Consider the following 15,456-nt stretch of genomic DNA (forward strand, 5'->3'; position numbering starts at 1 on the left):
TGGTTTGATATTTCCCAAAGTTCTCAAAATTAAAAAAAACACAAAATCTCGCCTTCTGCTGCACAAATCCCAGCGACCGATTAGGTCCCACAGAGTGGGCCTTCTCCGGGTCCCGTCAACTAAACAATGTCGGTTGGCGGGCCCCAGGGGAAGAGCCTTCTTTGTGGTGGCCCCGACTCTCTGGAACCAGCTCCCCCCAGAGATTAGAACTGCCCCTACCCTCCTTGCCTTTCATAAACTCCTTAAAACCCACCTTTGTCATCAGGCATGGGGGAACTGAGATATTTCCCCCGGGCCTATATAATTTATGTATGGTATGTTTGGAGGTATGTCTGCTTAAAAATGGGTTTTTTTAACTATTTTAAATTTTAAATTGTAAATTATTAGATTTGTCATGAACTGTTTTATTGTGTTGTGAGCCACCCCGAGTCTACGGAGAGGGGCGGCATACAAATCTAATAAATAAATAAATAAAAATAAATAACTTGTTTCAATAATTGCCTGCAGTTTGCAATGAAGACAGGAGGATTTTCCACAGGGAAAGGTGCCTTGACTATTCTTCACATAATTGTTATTATCACCATCCTATTCTTATCAGAGAAGAAAGATTATTCATAGGAAACCTTCACAACAGCAATTATGTTATTCAGGTCCATACCATTTTCAGTACTTCCAAAGTGACTTCTGCATGGTTTTGGAGGAGGGGGAATTATTGAAAGCTCCATGCAAAGGGGAAGCTAGATGGTCTTTGATAGAGTCTTCCCCCTTTTTCACAGAGAAAAATCTGTTCAACAAGACCAAAAAAAGGGAAGTCCTGGTGGGAGAAAAGTGAATTTTGAATTGATTCTAGATGAGGGAAAAGTCAGGACAATATTTTTCTTTCATTCGTTTTTATCAAGAGTAAGGCTAGCACTTGAAAACTAAGAAAACCTTTGGAGCTCCAGTTTTGTTTTAAACTAAAACTAAACAAAAACGCGTTGGACCCAGGTTGAAGTCCAATAACAATCAACGAAGACTCTGTGGTGACCCATAGCAATTCAGTGGGTGACCCTCTGCAAGACACAGCCTCTCAGCTCAACCTATCTCTCAAGATTGTTAAAAATGAGAGAACCGAGTGTTTTATATGCAACCTTTAGTCCTTGAGCAAAAGGTGGACTATAAATATAAGAAACAAAGAAATCTAGAAAACAGCACGAGAACCACTATCATATTTTCTATATGTTTTTGAACATTATATGGATCTCTGTAGGACCGGGAGTCACTACTCACAGTCACTCATGCCCTTATCACCTCGAGGCTCGACTACTGTAATGCTCTCTACATGGGGCTACCTTTGAAAAGTGTTCGGAAACTTCAGATCGTGCAGAATGGAGCTGCGAGAGCAATCATGGGTTTCCCAAATATGCCCATGTTACTCCAACCCTCCGCAGTCTGCATTGGTTGCCGATCAGTTTCCGGTCACAATTCAAAGTGTTGGTTATGACCTATAAAGCCCTTCATGGCACCGGGCCAGATTATCTCAGGGACCGCCTTCTGCTGCACGAATCCCAGCAACCAGTTAGGTCCCACAGAGTGGGTCTTCTCCGGGTCCCATCAACCAAACAATGTCGCTTGGCGGGACCCAGAGGAAGAGCCTTCTCTGTGGCGACCCCGACCCTCTGGAACCAACTCCCCCCAGAGATTAGAATTGCCCCCACCCTCCCTGCCTTGCGTAAACTGCTTAAAACCCACCTGTGCCACCAGGCATGGGGGAACTGAGATACACTCTCCCCCTAGGCCGTTACAATTTTATGCATGGTATGTTTGTATGTATGATTGGTTTTTTATATAATGGGTTTTTAACTGTTTTTTAGTATTGGATTTTGTTATACTGTATACTGTTTACTGCTGTTGTTAGCCACCCCGAGTCTGCGGAGAGGGGTGGCATACAAATCCAATAAATAAATAAATAAATAAATGCTGTTCCAGATCAATTTTGCTTGGGTGTTTTCTACAATGCCTTAATTAGAAGGGGAAACAAAGGTCAGGACCCTTCACTGGCTTAGAGGAAATTCCAGTGCCAGGTTTGAAGTTTCAAATGCTCTGCCCTTTGCTTTCATAGTAAAATGTGGAAAATGACAACCTGTAAAGTAAAATCAGAAAGTCATATTATATTGGCAGGCACAAGAGGAAGATGGCAGAAATAGCATCAATATTCAAATTGTCTGGTCTTCACTACTCATGGCTGCAGTCACAAAAAATAATTGCTGGAATGTTAAATTGAAGAATGAGATTTAGACATAAATTGGATTTGGTGAGGAAAAGGAGCATCTAGGCTAGGGGTCCCCAATCTCGGGTTTGTGGACCGGCACCGGACCAGAGCATACCAGAAACCAGGCCCTACAAACAAGCGAAGCCTTATCCGTAGGATTCAGGCAGCACCCAAAACCGCACCCATCTCAGCTGCAGTACCACAGAACCAGTTCCTGGTGCCAAAAGGTTAGAGGCCACTGATCTAAGCTTACCATTCTTTTGTTCTTCAGCATAATTGTTCATTTATGGTGGCAGAAGCCACTATAGTCAGGGCTGTTTCAGGAAAGCAGAACTTCCTGAAAAACAGAGAAAGTAAAGATCTGAGAACTCTCTACAGTTTATGGCTGGAAGGCCTTTTAACTGAAATAGCTGGAATAAGCTCGCCAAAGGCTTTGTAAAGGACAAGGGGCTTTTAATCCAACAGTAATGGGCACTATTAATCAATAAAAAAAGCTAGGCTTGCACGGAACCTAACCAATGAAGCCTGAATGAATATAAGTGAAAAAGAAAGTGAATTCCAGGGATAAAAGATATGCAGCCAGGACAATAGAATAATCTATCCTCCATGAGAGTGCATGGCCTTTGGGTTAGTTAATTGTGGTCATTCCTATCCTCTTCCTCCCACATGCATAATATACTGGTCCTCATTTGAGAACCACAATTGGAACCAGCAATTGGAAACTTCAGCTGTGCTTGTGATCCTTACTGTCATAAATGTGAGGATTGTTAGTAAACTTGTTTCTTTTATCGCTCTCCTGACTGTAAATGGTTGCTAAATGAGGCAATCCTTCTATGAAGACACCCTCAACTTCTGAGCCCATTATACAATATTTTTAACTTTTCACTTTTCTCAACTCTGCCTAAAAATACCAGCTGCTGTATTTTTGATACTCAGCAATCCATTTACTGTATTCCTATATTTTCCTGCTATGATCTTCCACACATCAATTTAAATTAATCTCTTTTGATTTCAATGCAGTTCAGGATAAGTATGATTAGTTACTAATTTTCCAAGCTGTTAGAAACCTATAATTATTTATCAGTGATCAGAGAAATATGGAAAAATCTAAAATATTTTTTTCCGTAGAATCAGGTCACAGCTTCTACAATGTAAGACCAATTCAAAGCAATTATTTATTTTCTGGATGTTTTCATTGTTTGTTATTTAAGATTTGTAAGCCACCCAGAGATACTTGGTTTAGTTGGGTGGCTATAGAAACTGAATATATAAATAAAAATAAATTCACTCCAGAGGGCAGTCAAAACACTGGCAGGCAGTATGTATTATGACCGAAATGCTCACATACTGCAGAGGAAATGACTTCTTATTTCCCTCAGTCTTTCCAACAGCTTTTTCAATAAGTCAATTGGCTTCTCCGGCCACACCTTATCCCTGGGGGCTTTGGAATTAAAATATTTAAAGTGAAGTTGGAGATAAAAACCTTGACAGGAGTTAGGGATGCACAGGCTCACAACCCTAAAACAAGGATCACACAGCTGTGGTTTGATAAAACTGTAACTTTTTTTTCTAATTATTTTATTAATTTCATAAAACAAGTAATTATTTTGCTCCCATTCCAGTATGAAACAACTGTTCAATTCCTATTCATGTCAGAGGTTAAAAAATAAGGCAAAAGCTTTTATTTGCCCTCCAATATGATGCCCCCTCTGCTTTTCTAATTATAGCATTAGATGCCAATGAAGGCAGAGTCTTCAATTGCAAAAATCCAATCTGCAAAATCAGTATATCTGTTACATTCAGATACGAAAAACAAAGGAGAGAGTTAGCCTTGCTGTGTAGAAGATTATTATGCATCACTCTTGAAATAGATTGATTCATTATGGAAATGCTTATGTTTTTATTCACTCAGAAATACTGAAGGCACAATTTTTGCTGTTTCAGCAAATCTCTTAGCAATGAGCATGCTTAAAGGTAATTGGGTATAAAGCATAAAGCTGTTTAAGACAAAAAAAAATTAAGCCACAAAGCATCATTCCAAGAATCATTCTTTTTAACCCAGCTCATAGCTCTTTTTCCCAGTCCCAAATTTTGTCACTGAGAAAGCTAAAGATCATACAGATCTGCATGCAAAGCAGCACATTGGTATTCAAGCACAGCCTCTCCAGTGTTGCGAAGAATTAGGTGTTAATAAACACATCCCAGATATGGAAATTGCTCTCTTGCGACTTATTTATTTCAGAGATGTGGCTAAATGGTGGCCTAAGACTACTTCCCAACAGAAGACTCAAAATTTTATTTTATTTATTTATTTAATTTATTCAACTTCTACGCCACCCAATCCCAAAGGATTCAGGGCGACTTGCAATAATAATATGAAAAGAAGTAGAAATAGATACAGAACAATAAAAAGAAGTAGAATATAATCAAAACTATAAAACCCCGTATTAAAAGAAACCCATTAATTATAAAACAGTCATAATCCCATACGTACATACCAGCAGTCTACGGAGAGGGGCGGCATACAAATCTAATAAATAATAAATAAATTTATATAGTGTGGCCTTATCAGTTGTTAGATCATGGCCCCCCAGGCCTTCTGGCAAAGCCAGGTCTTCGTGGCCTTAAAGAGCAGTATGGACATCAGGGCGTAGTTGGTTCCATAGAGCCGGGGCAGCCACAAAGAAGGCCCTCCCCCATGGTCCCACCAACCTGCATTGCTTTGTTGTCAGGACCTCAAGGAGGCCAACTCTGTGTCTCTTATTGGTCTCTGGGAGGTATATGACAAGAGGAGGTCCCATGTAGGGCTCAGGACCAGACTATTATCGACCCATAAAGCATTATATAGTTATTACATCTTCCTTTTCCTAACAGACTATGGCAGGGGTCCCCAAACTTGGCAACTTTAAGACTTGTGGACCTGAACTCCCAGAATTCTGAATTCAGAGCTGGATGGAGAATTCTGAGAGTTCAAAGTCCACAAGTCTTAAAGTTGCCAAGTTTGAAGGCCTTTGGACTATGGCAAGAGAGAGAGAGAGTAGAAGAAAACAATTTAGTTCTAATTACTCAAACATGTTCAATTTCTGTGACTAATAATAAAAAAACCAGAATCAAAAATGAATGAGATGGTCCCAGATGATCTTCAGTTCACTTTCTTAAAATGAAATCCAGGTCAAAGAATTCTACTTTGTATCAATTTTTCACTTCCTCTTGTAGACTCTCATTTCCTTGTGGAAAGAAAAAGAAGTGCAGCTATTTAAGCAAGCCAAAAATTACTATAATCAGAGTACTGTAGTTTCCTTGTCCTTCAGAATGAAATGTAACTACACAGTCAATCTGAAGGAACATGAACATCTGGCTGTACGATTGACACAGAGGCCAGTAAGTATTTGAAGACAGAATTGTGTTACTTTGCAGCCATTGTCCAAACAGATATGAGTTGCGTTTAAAATAAGTTATACTGTGACAAAGGAAAAGTCCACCCATTTAAAAAATAGAGCCAAATATACAACATTCCTCCCTTTATCTGGAGCATATTATAATGCACTTTGGGATGCAAGTTACAAGGTTAAATAGGACTTTAAAAAATTCAACTGAGGTGAAGAATCCTTTTGTTTTCAAAGAATCAGTGCTAAGTAAGCAATCCAATAACTCCCCAGACCTGCAGCTGTATCTTTAAGGAATTAATATCCCATAAAACAAGGATGATAATGTCCCTTCTTGCCAAGCTATTGTTTTCTTTCCCACGTCATTAGAGGACCCTACACATGCCCCAGTTAGTAAAACCTCTGGAAAGCCCCCTTTAAACCAAGCTGCAATTCCATCTGTAACCTATTAGAGACAAAGTATTGTCTTTCTTCTTACAAAAAGGCTCTCAGGCTGCCTGTCCATAAATGTTGCTTAGCTCTGCTGCTTGGGAGCCCTAGCAAGCAAGTCAGTCTCTCAACAAGCACGTGCTCCAGGCAAATTCAAACTGTCCAACTCCACCTATTCCTTCCCTCCTGGCCTCCGCCCCTTCCTTCATTCTCCTTCCTGCAAGATCACATTTCACAGAGGATGGGCTGCAGGGAGTCACCGGGCGGGTACATTTCAAATCATAACACACACAAAAAGAAAGGGAGGAAGTAAAGCAGGTGGCCTAAAGGAAAGAGAGAGAGAGAGAGAAAGAAAGAGAGAGAAAGAGGGAGGGAGGGAGAGGAAGAGAGGGACAGAAAGACAGAGAGAGACTGCAGGTTCCCTAACGGCCCATTAACACTGAAAAGACTGCGAAAAAGTACAATGGAGGGAAACAGGATGGTGTGATTTGGCTGCAGTTAGCAGAAGAACGCAAGAATCCATCTCTTGCATGGTTCCCTGCCAATCAAATGCCCTAAGCCTCCCCAGCTGCCCCTTTCCCATCTGTGTGCATGCTGGTGTCACTTCCCAGATCACAGTCAGGATCAGCACATGGCATGCTGCAACTAACAGATTTGGTTTAAAAAAAAAAAAGCAAAGAAATTAAAACCTCCACAGTCATTTTAACAATAACATTTTCTTCCGCTATGATTTTCCTTTGGACTTTATGGAATTACTAAGAGAGGATTAGCTTTCCTTGAATCTGCAGTAAGGAGGAAATCACTCCCTTTGTAGATTTTTTTCCTCTCCCCTTTGAGAAAGATGGAAAGGATTGGAAGTTATAGGCTTGAAATTTAAGTTTGTAGCACACACGCCCAATGAGCTAATGCTTCCAAATGATTTTTTTTTCAAGGCATTTGAATGATCCAGGAGCCCCCACCCAGTCAATAAACCATGCCATTGTTCCTTCTTAAACAGGACTCAGGCAAAAGAATTACAGATCACAGCAGCCGATGAGATGGATGAGGATTTCTACCACCCTGTACTTCCACCATCAAAGCAGCCCAGAGCTGGCACCGGTAAAGACCCCAGTGGAGACACCCTGAGCCTGTTTCTTTCACAAGCAGCTTGGACCTTCCCACCTAAGACCCACTTGCACCCCGTCCTTACCTGCTGGGTCTGGAAAAGTGTACTGAGCGGAGTGTCCTCCCTGCTCTCTGCAGCGGAGCATGGAGCATTTTCTCAAGTTCTCCTTATACTCCGGCACAAATGCTCCACACAAGCTCCCCAGTGCTGGCGCAACCTCTCAGAAAGCAGCCACATGAAGCAAGGAAGGCGGAGAAGAAATTAGACCCTTCCCTTGGCACCTCCTTCCCCATCCCCTCATTCCCTTGCTTTCCCTCTGATGGCTCCTGACAGCTACGCTTAAAGCTACAGTGCACTCTTTCGCTATGTTGCTGCCTCTTGTCCCCTCTGCTATGCAAGGCTGCCTCTTTAACACCCACTGCAGGTATAACAGACAAAGGGCTGTTTGGGCTTCTCCTTTTAGCACAAGATGCAGCACGAAATTGCAAGCCCCTCTGAGAAAATAAAACCCAGTCCTCTAGCAGTGGTATGCAGCAGTGCCTTAATTCCACTAACCCCCTGGGACTCCGATAACCCTTTTGTCCTCCCCCCCCCCACATTTTAAGCAAAATCTTCATTTTGGCAACAGGCACGGTGTCTTTGTTCTACAACACACTCATTCTTCTCTCGCTGCCCGTTGCTGCATTGGATTGTTCTTCAGTTATCTGAAAGCATGCAGTCAGCTTCATACTTTGTCCCTCGAAATGAGAACAGCTTGGGGGGAAAAGGTAAAGGTATATTTTCTGCATTTAAATTCAGCAAATACCTCCTGCCTTTGCGATGCCATCAACCTCTTCCATTCCGATCTAAATTTATACTACATCAGCAAATCAGCTTTACTTTCAAATATCAACTATTGATGGACCAGTCTGATGTAGCAATAGGTCTCTTCATTGCCCTTTGACAAATAGAGCTTAGTAGGAAAATATTCTAATTCACCCAAGGAGAATGCTCTAATTTAGCAAGCATTCATGACAGTAAGACTGAGGATACCTACTTATTTAATATTAAATCCTAAAGGAAAAATTTGCATGTACTGTACTCTATTTGATAGTTTGTGATATTTACCACAAAAAAAATTCCTAGCTTTGGATTTTCGGTGGCTACTATGTTAGATTAATAAAAGTCACATATCAAAGCTGGCATTAGATTGTCAGCTGGAAAGGCAAAATGTTACTGTTGGGTTTATGCACTAAAATAATCTATGATTTGTATTTTATTGAATGTTGAATTTTATTGGTAGAGATGAACATGCATAACCTACAATGTTTGAGTTCAAGCAAGAAGCGAAACCAAATTCAAATCATATTAAATTTAAACCAATGTAGAAATCTAGCTGGGTAACCCTACGTAAACTATTATTTTTAAAGGATTAACTTTTGCATCTTTAATTTGGGATACCTTTGTTGGTCTGTTGTAGCAAGACAATAATTTTTTTTGCCACATATTACAGAATTATACATTTATTAGAACACAAGCTTTCATGGGCTACAATCCATCACATGTCAACCTGGTATCGTGAAAGTGTGTTGGCCTACAGTTTCTATCAACTCAATAGCTGAGTTAGGGATGATGGGAAAGTGTAATTTATGTGAAATGTTGGGGAAGATTTGTCAGTTGTTGTCACTTTTTAAAAAAGTACTTTACACCTCAATTTGCTGAGAGTAGGAGTAGGAGCTGATATAAATTTATATTTATATTTATGATATATATTTAAAAAAGAAAATGGCAACTAAATTGTCATTTTTAAATTAAATTTAAATTAAACCAGCCTAACATTATCTTATATCTGTGAAGTTTTGCCTGTGTTTCAATTTTCCACAAAATACAATCCCTTTCCTTTGTTGATTTGCCTGTGCTTGGGTTTGTGTGTGTGCATGTGTGTTGTTGTTGTTGTTACAAATGCAGAAGGTAAGTATAAGGATATCTGCCTGTAAACCCCATACTCTTAGCACTTTATAGTTCTCAGACTTATATAAACCAGAAAGGACCCTAACATGCAGGTCTCTACAGCACTGTCAAAGTCGAGACTGGCAAGAGCCAGACCATTTCTTGCTGACACTGAGCCTTGTTTGGGGCTTCAATTTTTGAAGACCCGGGGAAAGTCAGTCACACCTGTGTTATATCATCAGGTCCTCTAACTCAGGAACATTTAGGTCAGTGATGGCGAATCTTATTTTCCTCGGGTGGCAAAAGAGTGTAAGCCCACACCCATAATTCAGTGCCTGGGGAGGGCAAAAATAGCTTCCCCCACCCCACAGAGGTCCTCTGGAGACCAGAAACGGACTGTTTCCCAACTTCTGGTGGACCCAGTAGGCTCGTGTTTTGCCCTCCCCAGGCTCCAAAGACTTCCCCGGAGCCGTGGAAGGGTAAAAATGCCTTCCCCATCCCTCTGAAAGGAAAGCCAAACACGTCCTCCCAGAGCCTCTGTGCAAGCCAAAAACCAGCTGGTCGGCACACACCTGCATGAGCTAGGGCAACAGCTCGCATGCCAGCAGATATGGTTCCACATGCCACCTATGGCACCCATGCCATAGGTTCGCCATCATCATTTAGGTGATACAGGAGGGAATTTCAAGCTAAGACATGCTTAAGAACAATCAAAGGGGAAAAAAAGATACCCAGAAGCAGTGTTCCCTCTAATTTTTTGGGGGGGTGGGCGGAAAAGTATAGTGTCTGAGCGGCAGTCCCTTCGGGACTGGGCGGCACAAAAATAATAAACAAACAAACAAACAAACAAAAAACCCACACTGTTTTGCCTCAGAGAATTTCAAAATAAAATACTGTATTGTGTGTCTATAACAGTGAGCTCATAATAGGGCAACTCTATCAATATCAAAATGCCACTTAAATAGTTGAGCTAGTTTCAAACTAGATTTTGATTTTCTTTCTCTCTTCCTTACTCCCATTCTTTTTATTTCTCTTTTCCTTCCTCTCTTTTTTCTATCTGTTTCTCTCTCTTCCTCTCTCTCTCCTTCCCTCTCACTCTTTCCCTCTCAGCTTCTGGGCAGGTTTGGAAAACTCTGAGTTGATGATGATTTTTAAGTGAGCGATTGCTCACTGCTCAGCTTAGAGGGAACTATGCCCAGAAGCTGCTGCCATGCTTAATACTAAAGGTATCTGAGAGCAATGAGCCATATTCAGGTTTATAAGCTCACAACTCTCCTCTAATGCTAGTCAATGTTTTAAATATTGATGAAGATAGATCTTGTGATTTTTTTTTCAAATGTCACCTTCTCAAGGACAGCAAACAGACTTAGATCAAAACTGTTATTTTTGCTCTAATCTCAAGACATGCAACAGAAAAGACAAATGCTTCTAAAGGCAACTTTTCTTCAAGGCGATTAATTTTCAAATTTCTCTAATAGCTTTGACAATAGAAGCAATTAACATTCAGCCCTATCCTATCACTATTCGAATTATACAAATGCTTCTTGCCAATTTTAATGCCAGCAGAATTGGGTTTCCGAGCTGCGGTGGCACAGTGGTTAGAGTGCAGTATTGCAGACTACTTCTGCTGATCACCAACTGCCAGCAGTTTGGCAAATCAAATTTCATCAGGCTCAAGGTTGACTCAGCCTTCCATCCTTCCAAGGTGGGTAAAATGAGGACCCAGATTGTTGGGGGCAATATGCTGATTCTGAAAAATCACTTAGAGAGGGCTGTAAAGCACTGTGAAACGGTATATAAATCTAAGTGCTATTGCTAAGTTTTATTGCTATTGCTATTCTTTTTAAATGCAGAAAATTGGGATAATTAGAAATAAAACTACTAATATATTGTGTGGAGTTCGTAAAATAATTTAATCTATCAAAAGTAGTAGGTTCTAACCAGGCTATGTTTAAGATTGCAGCTCCTTGCAGTAATCCAGATTGTGATTTCTGTTGTTTATTTTTTTTAAAAATCTTTATAGTTCAAACAATTGGCTGAATCTAATCAACCTTGAATGATCTCCTAAGAAAGAAAGAAAGAAAGAAAGAAAGAAAGAAGGAAGGAAAGAAGGAAAGAAGGAAAGAAAGAAAGAAAGAAGAAAGAAAGAAGAAAGAAAGAAGAAAGAAAGAAAGAAAGAAAGAAAGAAAGAAAGAAAGAAAGAAAGAAAGAAAGAAAGAAAGAAACCAACCGGAGAAAGAGTGGTTAGCATTTTGATGGAAGACTACAAAGAAATAGAAACTGGAGGATAGCTTGTCAATTCAGTAAAAAAATCCCAGTTTTAAAAAATCCCATTCTATAGTCCAAAAAAACCAGAAAACAACATAAAAACTTTCATCAGCTCATTTTAGAGATGAGTTTGTTTGAAGTGCTGCTACAAAAGTCCATATTGCCAAAGCACAAGAGAGTTAAATTGTTCTCCAACTTTCTGCTTAAATGTAATAGTTGTCAAGATACTTGCACTGCCCAGACCAGGTACTTCTAACCTAAAAGACCAATAGAATCAGCACCAATATTCACCAGGTGTTTTTTTTTTATTATTTCATTTATGTACATCAATGCATGTGTATTTTCTTAATCTTATGAATAAGTATTTATTTTGCTTAATTTATTGGCTGCCAAACTACAATAGATAATGGATAGTATGAAGCTTAACCAAGTCTGAAATGCTTTTTAAAAAAAATCCTATTAACCAGTTTACTAAATTTAAAAAGTATAATATGCACAGGATTTGCATTAATCTATTATATATAATCTCGGGGGTAGATCCCTTTCATTAAATGTGCAGAATTACTTGGTCTTAATTTATGTGCTTAAATATCGGGCAAGCTAAATCATTTATATTACATGTCATATACAATGAATATGTACTAGTGGAAGTTACTTTAATACATTAGCTTTTTGCTTGCTTTGCATCCTCCCATATATTTTTAGCTCTCAGCAATTACAAAAAGATGTAATCCCACTCCCATTGAAAGATCTATGTTTTTAGCAATTTAATAAAGCAAAAAGATTTCTAGCTCTGATGTGCAAATCTTTTCTGCTCTGACTTTTCTCAACAGTTTTGTATTACTGATTTTGTAAAAAAAACAACACACACAACACAGGCAAATGTGAAAGAATACTGTCCCCATGTATTTGGAATGGCTTCTTTCGGCTTCCTTTACCTTGGCATGGTCTATTTATCCAATCCCTTGCCAAGGGGGGATTGACACTATATCTTGTTTATTCTTCTGCCTAGGAAAATATAGATACTATTCCTTTTTCTAGATGTGGTATCTCACATATCAGTATACAGTGATCCCTCGATTTTCGCGATCTCGATCTTCGCGAAACGCTATATCGCGATTTTTCCCACCCGATGACGTCACTCTCTTCCTTTCTCATCTTTCTTTCTCTCTCTCTTTCTCTATCTTGCTTCTTCCTCTCTCACACTCTCTTCCTCCCTCTCTCATCTCTTTCTTTCCTTCTCTCTCTTTCTCTATCTCTCCCCCTCTTGCTGGCGGGCGGGCGGGCTAGCGGGGGCATCAGCGAGGAGCCGGGGTTTCCCCTTTGCGTGGGCGGCGGGGAAACCCCGATCTTCGTCTGCTTGCTGCTGCTGCGCTGCCGAGCAGATCAGCTGCTGGGCGGCCGCAGCAGCAGCGAGCAGACGAAGATCGGGGTTTCCCCGCCGCCCACGCAAAGGGGAAAGCCCGATTCGGCTCCTCGCTGCTGCCGCTGAGCAGATCAGCTGCTGGGCGGCCGCAGCAGCAGCGAGCAGATGAAGTTCAGGGTTTCCCCGCCGCCCACGCAAAGGGGAAAGCCTGATTCGGCTCCTCGCTGCTGCCGCCGAGCAGATCAGCTGCTGGGCGGCCGCAGCAGCAGCGAGCAGACGAAGACCGGGGTTTCCCCGCCGCCCATGCAAACTCCACCATCTGTGCATGCGCGGCCATGGAAAAGGGCGCGCATGCGCAGATGGTGTTTTTACTTCCGCAACCCTACATCGCGAAAAATCGATTATCGCGAGGGGTCTTGGAACGGAACCCTCGCGATAATCGAGGGATCACTGTATATGGAAATGTTAGTACAAACTGCAGTGAAGGGCTACTAAAATTTTTACTACCACACTTGGGCATGGCTTATGCAGGACGCCCTGCATTTTCTTTCAACATCTTTCAGTGCAAATTGGGTGCTCTGGGGTGGAGCACCATTTTCGCTACCCCACTGCAATCCCCCCATCCAGGCAGTAGCCTACCCTTGGTACAAAGATATGTACTGTATATGCATGTTTTATGTAGAAGCATATGAGTACCCGTGGTATAAGTACACGTGGGTAAAAACTGGCTATTGTTGCTAAGTTGTATCAATGAGCTATGCTATAGCTCAGGGCTGTGAAACTCGCAGCCTGCAGGTGGATGCATCACACGCTGACCACGCCCTCGCCCAGTTTAGCGAAAGGAGGAAAAGTCCCAATATGTCATAGTTTAACAGTCCTGATATAGCTCATTTAAAATTATGTTAAAAAATTGTCTTTATGTAGACATTTTCTACCCTATTTTGTACCAAAAAATAAATAAATAAAGAAACCCACGAAAAGTATCAGAAAATACTAAGCCATAACTTTAAAAAACAGTTTAAAGAATCAGAATCATATGAAAATCACTAATTCACACTACCACCAACAATGAAAAAAAGTCAGCCTTTTACTTTAAGGGTAGCAAATAGCCTTCTGCTGCACGAATCCCAGCGACCAGTTAGGTCTTCTCCGGGTCCCGTCAACTAAGCAATGCCGCTTGGGGAAGAGCCTTCTCTGTGGCGGCCCCGGCCCTCTGGAACCAACTCCCCCCAGAAATTAGAATTGCCCCCACCCTCCTTGCCTTTCGTAAGCTATTTAAAACCCACCTCTGCCGCTTGGGGAAGAGCCTTCTCTGTGGCGGCCCCGGCCCTCTGGAACCAACTCCCCCCAGAAATTAGAATTGCCCCCACCCTCCTTGCCTTTCGTAAGCTATTTAAAACCCACCTCTGCCGCTTGGGGAAGAGCCTTCTCTGTGGCGGCCCCGGCCCTCTGGAACCAACTCCCCCCAGAAATTAGAATTTCCCCCACCCTCCTTGCCTTTCGTAAGCTATTTAAAACCCACCTCTGCCGCCAGGCATGGGGGAATTGAGATGCTCTTTCCCCCTAGGCCTTTACAATTTTATGCATGGTAGGTCTGTATGTATGTTTGGTTTTTATATTAATGGGTTTTTAATCGTTTTTAGTATTGGATTATTATTGTACGCTGTCTTATTATTGCTGTTAGTCTCCGGAGAGGGGCGGCATACAAATCCAATCAATCAATCAATAAATAAATAAATAGCGTTAATGAATACAGGCATTCATGGGAGGTAGAGAATTCTTCAACAAGGGGATGAAAAAGATCACTTCTAATATTATTTGGTACCTTGGAGCACCCCCATTGAAAATGGCTAAGAAGAAACACTAATAAGGATCGTATTGAGCAATAAAATTAAGGGGGAAATGAAAACTGATCAGAGGAACCACACGTAAGGTACTACATAGAAATGCAGGTCATCTCTCACTGCGCATATAATGATTAAAAGAGCTATCTATTATTTAGCCTCCTGGTGTGCTGCTCAGTTCTACTGGTCCCCTGAGTCGACCGCCTGCTTTATAAATCAGTAAACTAGAAGAAGCCAATCTTTCCCACCACCTCCCTTACTCCATCTGCCTTTTGTTTAATCCAGCCAATTTAAATTTAAAAGATTCGACCTTTTCTTCAGCTCTGTAACTAGTTATTGGCAAAGCTGTAGGACTGACCTTCTGCAGACTTTTGGAACTACCATTCCTCTATTTCACTCATTTTTCCTCCTTTAACTGGGAAACTCAGCTCACTTAAAGCATCATAGAAACATAGAAACATAGAAGATTGACGGCAGAAAAAGACCTCATGGTCTATCTAGTCTGCCCTTATACTATTTCCTGTATTTTATCTTAGGATGGATCTATGTTTATCCCAGGCATGTTTAAATCCAGGTGTTTTTTTTCCCCACCATACAAACTTTTTACATACATTTCAAAACAGTCAAATTATAATAAAAACAGCATTTAGTTAGTAACTCAAATATAATTACCCCCCTAAAGTCTAATAGTTCCAAATTACATTATTTTCAATATCAATCCTACCCTCCAACCTTGACCTCTAATTTTGTCATCCGGATGTCCAAATTTTCATCTATTTGTATTTTGTATTTGTATTTGTTTATTTTGTCCAATACACAATACATATAGAAGAGAATAGACACGAGGCAATATGTATATAAAGAAAAATATAAAACAG

General features: G+C 40.8%; 1 protein-coding gene across 17 annotated transcripts in view; it reads right to left on the reverse strand.

Moving 5' to 3' along the window:
• The window catches only part of NAV1 (neuron navigator 1), a 320,658-nt gene that overhangs the window by 63,802 nt on the left and 241,400 nt on the right, over window positions 1-15,456 (reverse strand). For 2 of the 17 annotated variants that reach the window (XM_070745733.1, XM_070745732.1), the window contains exon 1: window positions 7,256-7,412. The exons of 14 other annotated variants lie outside the window; for them this stretch is intronic. In XM_070745733.1, the coding sequence (XP_070601834.1) occupies window positions 7,256-7,323 (68 nt within the window). In that variant the 5' untranslated portion in view covers window positions 7,324-7,412. Of the gene's footprint in view, window positions 1-7,255; window positions 7,487-15,456 lie in introns of those variants that run through there. One more of the 17 variants, XM_070745734.1, reaches the window with a different exon arrangement.

The sequence above is a fragment of the Erythrolamprus reginae genome, chromosome 3 (genome assembly GCF_031021105.1).
Source record: "Erythrolamprus reginae isolate rEryReg1 chromosome 3, rEryReg1.hap1, whole genome shotgun sequence".
Classification (NCBI taxonomy): Eukaryota; Metazoa; Chordata; class Lepidosauria; order Squamata; family Dipsadidae; genus Erythrolamprus; species Erythrolamprus reginae.